The sequence below is a fragment of the Ictalurus punctatus genome, chromosome 8 (genome assembly GCF_001660625.3).
Source record: "Ictalurus punctatus breed USDA103 chromosome 8, Coco_2.0, whole genome shotgun sequence".
NCBI classification, from domain to species: Eukaryota; Metazoa; Chordata; class Actinopteri; order Siluriformes; family Ictaluridae; genus Ictalurus; species Ictalurus punctatus.
Genome location: NC_030423.2, coordinates 21,371,403 through 21,379,556, shown reverse-complemented (window position 1 = coordinate 21,379,556; position 8,154 = coordinate 21,371,403). Strand labels below are relative to the sequence as shown.

Sequence of the window (8,154 nt, the reverse complement as noted above, 5' to 3'; positions counted from 1 at the left end):
GACCCCCAGTCTTCCTTTCTGGATTACCTCAACAACAACCAGAAGAATGACCAAACTATAGCATACTCTCAGAAAAAAAGGGGGAAAATACACCCTTCTAACCTTCCATGAACATTTCTCACTTTTATCTAAAGTGCATTCAAACTTTAATCCCTTGTCCACTTACACATACACACACATTCACATGCACTCAAATTTCACACGGACACAGGAGCACATGCACACACGCTCACACCAGCGTCTCTATCTCTGTTTCTCCTACACACGCACGCACAGACACACACACACACGCACAGACACGCTTACCCATCCACACTGTCTCCAGAACTAACTTCCAGAGCTCGTCAATCACACCTGTCTCCTTATTTATGGAGCACATTCACATACACACTATTCCAGTTCTCATTCAGTCGCATGCAATAACAGAGTGATATCTTCCTATCTCACAAAAGTGAGTACACCCCTCACATTTTTGTAAATATGTGATTAGATCTTTTCACAGGAGAAATGACACTTTGCTACAATGTAAAGTAGTGAGTGTACAGCTTGTGTAACAGTGTAAATTTGCTGTCCCCTCAAAATAACTAAACACACAGCCATTAATGTCTAAACTACTGGCAATATATATATATATATATATATATATATATATATATATATATATATATATATATATATATATATATATATATGGGGGGACAGCCAGAGACAAACAACTATAAGAGTATGTACATCAACAATATTCATTCTTAATAGGCGGAGCCCCTACGTAGCACCGCCCATTTTGCAGGACGCTGCCAGTTGTACTTGCGGACTTGATGATCTGTCTGAATACTAGATTTTGATTGGCTGGAAGGTGTGCATTCATAGTAACATACAGGTACAGTACAGCTGCGTACAGTAGTCATAGCTTCATCATTAGTAGAGACGCAGCACAGACGCAGGTAATTATCTCTCTCTCTCTCTCTCTCTCTCTCTCTCTCTCTCTCTCTCCAATAATTATTTATTATAATTAATTCAAACAAATGTCATCTTATCACACTACTTTGTCTCTGTTGATGATATAGAGCGGGTAGATTTCTACATCTAACGGCCTGTATATTAAAGAACTACGAAAATTATTATATATAATACTTTATATATTTATGTATATATTTTTTATCCTTTCAGCCTAATTTTGCACTGCAGACATCAGTAGCAGCTTTAACTTGTCAAAAAAAACACTTGTGGGATATAAACGGGATAATCTACGGCTAGGAACATGATTTATTTCACTCCGCGGAGGCATACGCATTACGCAATACGCATTACGCTTACGCGGGTGGTTCATTCCCTCCACATCGTGCATTATGCACATACAGGCTGCGTCCTATGTACATACTAACACAGTATGTACTGCATTACCGTTGAAACAATACGTAATAATCATTATGTGTGTAGGAAAAAAGTGCATACAGTCCTGGACATAATACATCCACCATGTTACATTTACACACGTGGACAGTTGAGGATCTTTCTCAAGGGTCCAACAGTGTCAGCTTGGAAGTGGTGGGGTTTGAACTCATGACCTTCTGAGCAGTAGATCATTAACCATGAGCTGCCCTGCAGTGTCCTAGCAAAAGCACAAAAATCTTAAACAAGTTAATAATTTATTCAGGTATTGTTAAGGAAGACCTGTTTAAACAAGGATTAATACTTTAAAAAGCCAATGCTTTTATATATTTAAAAAAAAAAAAAGAAAAAAGAAAAAGAAAAAGAAAAAGAAAAAAAAGCTAAAGTCTTCAAAATGAATATGGTACATAGGGATGGAGATCACTTCTCTCATATTTATTTAGGATTTAGATTTAACATTTGCACTTAGATTTTTATTTAAGATTTACATTTAGGGTTCATATTAAACATTCACATTTATTTTTATATTTAAGGTTTATATTTGAGATTTACATTTAAGATTGAACATTTATATTTAGATAAAAAGTTTAGATTTAGCTCTGATGTTTATTTTTTAAGTAATAAACTTGTAATAGAAAATGGCATAACGCTTATTTATGTAAATCTTGCTAAATTTATGTTTTTTTGTAGTGTTGTAGTTAAATCTGAGAAAATTGGACCAGTTTTTGTTACATATTTTATTTTACAAGGAACTCATAATCAATAATACAAAAAAAAACAGTGGACAGTAACCCCATTTGTTCTGTAAATTTGCTGTGTAAATGATTAATAAGCTCTGTTTACTGAAAAGACTTATTCTTCCAAACATTATATCAGTAGTCATCATGCTGGGTTCCTGGCTTCTGGTGGTGTTTTGTGTCTGCCTCCTCTTCCTCTTCATCAGGATCCAGAGGCCCAAGAACTTCCCCCCTGGACCACGACCCATCCCTATATTCGGGAACTTGTTTCAGTTTAACATAAAAAATCCTCTGAAAGACTTTGAGAAGGTACAACATCATATATATATGTATACACACACACACACACACACACACACACACACACACACAAACACATATATATATATGTATATATACATATGTATACATATGTGTGTGTGTGTGTGTGTGTGTGTGTGTGCGTATATATATATATATATATATATATATATATATATATATATATATATATATATATATATATATAAATGTGATTATTTGTGTATAATGAATGGTTTGTAATTGTTTCCAAAAAATAACTCTTCTCGTTACCCTTTGGATTTGTTGTTTTTGTATTAAACTACCTAACCTGCACTTGCTTCTGTCTCAGCCTCCATTACATGACAGAGGTGAAGTATTCTGGTGCAGGTTAAGGTTTAATCAAAAAACGACAAATCCAAAGGGCAATGGAAAAATCCATAATGTTAAACAGACAAGGGTCATATGATCAGGCAAACAGTCCAAACAGGCCAGAGAAGGTGAACGTGTGTGTGTGTGTGTGTGTGTGTGTGTGGGGGGGACTCAGGAGAAGGTGAACGTGTGTGTGTGTGTGTGTGTGTGTGTGGGACTCAGGAGAAGGTGAACGTGTGTGTGTGTGTGCGACTCCGGAGAAGGTGAACGTGTGTGTGTGTGAGACTCAGGAGAAGGTGAACATGTGTGTGTGTGTGAGAGACTCAGGAGAAGCTGAACGTGTGTGTGTGTGTGTGTGTGTGTGTGTGTGTGTGTGTGTGTGTGTGTGTGTGTGAGACTCAGGAGAATGTGAACGTGTGTGTGGGAAGTATAGTCCTCATCAGCCATGTTTGTAGTTAGTGGTGCATCCTGGGAAATGGAGTCGCTGGTTTGCTGTGATATGACAATTATTAACACATCTTTGTGTGGAAATGTTTAACACACAGAATGTGTTAAATGTACTAACACACTGATTGTGTTAAAAGCTACACAGAATTTTTTGTCCTTAACCAGACACAGGTGTGTTAAAAATTAACACATGATTGAGTGAAGGTTCGTATCAGTATATTTATCCATTAAACCATTACTGTACACTAGAAAAACGCAAAAATGTGCGATAACATTCCAGTTTACATGAAATGCACCGCTATCTTTGTTAGCTTTGGTATACTTGTTTGTAATGCCAACTGGATCATAAGTTGGTTACTCAGTTTTTTTGGTCGTTTCAAACGTCTCCTTTGATCAAAATCTCACGTTTTTGTCTTAAATATATGACTTATTTGAGTCATTTACTTCAAAGTCTATATATAAACTCCACTTTAGCAGCTCTAGCATGTTGATATTTTTGTTTATAATGTGGTATATTTTACATTTAACAAATGGGTAAAAAATAACCCTGAAAATAGTAACCCATTTATGAAATAAAATTAACCCAGCATTTTTGTAAAAATGAAACCATCCTTTGGGTTGAAAAAAAGGATATTTGTTCTGTTGTTTCACCATTGCCACTACCTTATTTGTAGCTGCACCATGCCTAAGGGGCCTCCTGTGCTGACCTAGGTAGACACATGCTGTCTGAGGAGCACCCTTAGCTCATTAACCTGTGTGTGTTTTTTTGTTTTTTACTTAAGAAGCACCCTAGAGGGCATTTCATGTTTTTCTACTTGGCCAGCCATTAGAGCACTGCATCATGTTTTCTTCACTGTATGGCACCCTAGAGGACACGTTACCATGATTTATCTACCAAAGGGGCACGCTAGGGGGCACTTTTGCTGTGTTTGTTCAACCATGGGGGCACTTGAGGAGGCAGTGACCCACCAGAGTCTGCCAGTGGCTGTCCTCCTACTTGTGGCTTTCAGATGAGATTCATAGCAGCACTCTCGCTCTGAGATTAGATTTTTTTTACACTGCCAGAACTTTGTAGTTGGCCATCTTTCGTCGTAATGGAATTCGTTTACGTCTGTGACAAAACTTTTTAAAGGGTTAAAAATCTCTCAGTGTATAGCCAGCTTATGAATAGCAGGCATTTTACCTAATGACACTTTTGCAATGTGTGTGTTTATTTTATTTTTGTATTGAATAACAATTGTTGTAAATTCTATGTTTAGTTGGCTGAGCAATATGGAAACATTTACAGTCTGTACATCGGGACAAAACCAGCTGTTGTTCTTAATGGTTTAAAAGTCATAAGAGAAGCTCTGGTGACCAAATCTGCAGACTTTTCAGGGCGCCCACAAAATATGCTTAAGGATGTAACTGAAGGAAAAGGTGACATGCAGTTACACATCCCACATCAACAGACTGTATCAAGTTTCAATTATATACCATTAGTGCAACTCTAAAGTGTGTTACTGACATGAGTAAAATGTAACAGGAGTCATAATAGCTGATTATGGTCGTCAATGGAAGGAGCATCGGCGCTTTGCTCTCATGACCTTAAGGAACTTTGGCTTGGGGAAACAGTCTATGGAGAACAGGATTCTGGGAGAAATTGAACACCTTGTTGCAAAATTGGAGAAATATGCTGGTATGAACATGTTTCTTTATTAATCACGTTCCTGTTGATTATAGCTGCCCAATAAATGTCTTCTTCTAGGTTGTACAAAGCAAGTAAAAACACGTCAACATAGCTTTTCTATTTGTAGGAAGCTCCATGTATCCTCAGACTTTGTTCCATGATGCAGCATCAAATATCATCTACCTGGTTTTGTTTGGCACTCGCTATGACTATGGCGATGAAACCCTTAAAGTGTACGTTCGGCTCTATTCTGAAAACGCAAAGCTCGCTAATGGAACTTGGTCAATGGTAAGTTCAATTCTATTTGATTTGTATAACACTTTTAATAATAGGCACTGTCACAAAGCAGCTTTGCAGAAATGCAGTGGATTTTAGATTTAGATTCCTATTGAGCAAGCCAGAGGCGTCAGGGGCAAGGGAAACCTATCTTCTTCTGGGTGACACCTGATCCCAGTGCCGTTACAGTATATAGTTGTCACTTCAACATTTTTTTATTACTTGGATTAAGACTTAATGCTAAATGCTTTCGGCTCCAACTACAATCTTGAAGCAGTACTGAAAGTTTTAATTCCATGTTACAGCTGTGGAAATCAAGACCCATCATTATAAAATTATATTTATTTATTTATATTTATTATTGAGTTATTATAGTCATTGCAAATTATATCAATAAGCAATTTTCTATAAGTAATGCCATCTTGGACGCAAAGTGTATTTTTGGAAGGTTTTGAGATAAAACTTTCTACATCTCAATATTATTTTCTTTACATATTTAAACATTTAGTCAATTATTTATATAGTTGGATTATGTTCATAAATCTGTACTCAGTGGAGTTCATTTTCAATTAAAGGGGTCCCTGGTTGCAAAAAGTTTAAGACCTCCTCCCGCCCTGGTGTAAGTTTATGCTGGGAAAAGTCAGGGGGGGTTTTTTGTTTGTTTTTTGCTTTAGATGCTTTAGATAAGGAGGGAAGAAAACATAATGCATATATTACAACAGCCAAATCTCCTGTTTTCTTGTAGATCTATGATGCACTTCCTATACTGAGGTCCTTACCACTTCCGTTTAAAAAAGCCTTTGATAATTACAGCACACTTAAAATCTTGACAGCAAACATGATCAACAAGCACAAGACAACAAGAGTCCCAGGAAAACCAAGAGACCTTGTCGACTGCTATCTGGATGAGATTGATAAGGTCTGTATTTGTATAATGAAGTCCCTTCTGTTTTGCTTGATGAGAAATCATGTTAAAATGTGTTATTTATGTATTGTTTTTAATAGAAAGACAATGAATCTACTTTCAGTGAAGAACAACTTGTGGTGTATATTATGAATCTGCATATAGCTGGAACTGATACCACATCCAACACACTCCTTACATCAATTCTATACCTCATGGCTCATCCGGACATCCAGAGTAATAACTTGTCCATTGCATTGTATTCTAAGTCTGCTTATTAAATCAGTGCTGGAATTTTGATATTTATTGCCCAGATTGACAGGTTTCGTTAATCTAATGATAGTACCGTGCATGCTTTGTTAATAGAGAGATGCCAAAAGGAGATTGATGTGGTTCTAGAGGGAAATTCTCAGCCGTCTTTTGAGGACAGACACAACATGCCGTACACACAGGCTGTGATTCACGAGTGTCTGCGCATCGCCAGAACTGCCCCTCTGAGTGTGTTCCACTGTACCACAAGAGATACTGAACTGATGGGCTACACCATCCCAAAGGTGATGATTTTAATTGCTTTGGTTTGACCGTTTCTGCTGCTCATTTTAATCTCTCTTCTTTATATATATTTCTCTGTGTTCAGGGGACTATGATCATCCCCAACCTATCCTCAGTGTTGAGCGAAGAAGGCCAGTGGAAGTTTCCTCATGATTTTAACCCATCAAACTTCCTGAATGAGCAAGGACAGTTTGAGAAGCCTGAAGCATTTATTCCCTTTTCTGCTGGTGAGAGCTCAGGAGTGAAAGGACACTGCAAACTTCATTCAAACCTCGTTAACCCAAACCAGAGATTAATTCATTTCAATCTGGCAAAGAGGCAATTTTAAATGTATGTATCTGTTCATGTGTGCAGGGCCTCGTGTGTGTCTGGGTGAAGGTCTGGCTCGCATGGAGCTCTTCCTCTTCTTGGTTACTCTGCTGCGCCGCTTTCAGTTCCTTTGGCCTGAAGATGCAGGAGAACCAGATTTCACTCCAATCTTTGGACTAACACTTACACCTAAACCGTACAGGATGGGAGTCAAGTTGAGACAGCCAGCTAGAGAAAAGTAGAACTGCATAACTGCATACTGCATATGTCTGCATACTTAAAATTTCTTTATGGCTCATAAAGAAATGAGCCTGCCCTTGTTGACTTGTGATTTCTGACCTGGAGCACAAGAAAGGCTAAAAGATGGGGTTGAGAATAGAAAAATCAATCTCCACAATAAAAAATCTATATATACATTTCATGTACATCATTTTCCAAGTCTAACTGTCGAGTTTCTAGGTAACTGGAGACAGAACAGGGATTGTTCTCACAACGTCATCTGTAAGCGAAACTTTTCAAAAACACAAAGGAAAAACTTTTCCACCTTTAGTAAATCATCGTGTAACGGACCCCCAGTCTTCCTTTCTGGATTACCTCAACAACAACCAGAAGAATGACCAAACTATAGCATACTCTCAGAAAAAAAGGGGGAAAATACACCCTTCTAACCTTCCATGAACATTTCTCACTTTTATCTAAAGTGCATTCAAACTTTAATCCCTTGTCCACTTACACACACACACATTCACATGCACTCAAATTTCACACGGACACAGGAGCACATGCACACACGCTCACACCAGTGTCTCTATCTCTCTTTCTCCTACACACGCACGCACAGACACACACACACACGCACAGACACGCTTACCCATCCACACTGTCTCCAGAACTAACTTCCAGAGCTCGTCAATCACACCTGTCTCCTTATTTATGGAGCACATTCACATACACACTATTCCAGTTCTCATTCTGTCGCATGCAATAACAGAGTGATATCTTCCTAATGTAAGACTCCCTGAGCGCTGCCCCTCACCCAAGTGAAATCTCGCCTGGCATGGACATCCTCATTGTCCCCCCCCTCATCAGGAAGAGTCCAACAACTGATCTAATATTTGGCAAAGACATTGTGTTCCAACAATCTCTCTCTCTCTCTCTCTCTCTCTCTCTATATATATATATATATATATATATATATATATATATATATATATATA

The 8,154-nt window shown here is 37.8% G+C and overlaps 1 protein-coding gene across 2 annotated transcripts; it reads left to right on the top strand.

Moving 5' to 3' along the window:
* The first annotated feature begins 795 nt into the window (after positions 1-795).
* On the top strand, positions 796-7,353 carry LOC128633449 (cytochrome P450 2D3). 2 transcript variants are annotated; one of them, XM_053682057.1, is made up of 10 exons: positions 796-944; positions 2,269-2,438; positions 4,487-4,646; positions 4,753-4,905; positions 5,024-5,184; positions 5,918-6,091; positions 6,178-6,313; positions 6,443-6,630; positions 6,714-6,855; positions 6,983-7,353. In XM_053682057.1, exons 2-10 carry the CDS (start codon positions 2,277-2,279, stop codon positions 7,177-7,179), a joined length of 1,473 nt encoding a protein of 490 aa, XP_053538032.1. In that variant the 5' UTR covers positions 796-944; positions 2,269-2,276; the 3' UTR covers positions 7,180-7,353. The 2 variants fall into 2 exon arrangements, with proteins under 2 accessions (XP_053538032.1, XP_053538033.1); XM_053682058.1 differs by having other exon boundaries at positions 858-944; positions 2,272-2,438.
* Positions 7,354-8,154: the final 801 nt, after the last annotated feature.

Bases quoted from the DNA above. Each gene is read 5' to 3' on its own strand.
- LOC128633449 (XM_053682057.1), top strand. From the start codon at position 2,277: ATGCTGGGTTCCTGGCTTCTGGTGGTGTTTTGTGTCTGCCTCCTCTTC. The intron at 5,185-5,917 runs GTAAGTTCAATT...GTTTTCTTGTAG, and splicing joins CTAATGGAACTTGGTCAATG to ATCTATGATGCACTTCCTAT. The intron at 6,856-6,982 runs GTGAGAGCTCAG...TCATGTGTGCAG, and splicing joins ATTTATTCCCTTTTCTGCTG to GGCCTCGTGTGTGTCTGGGT.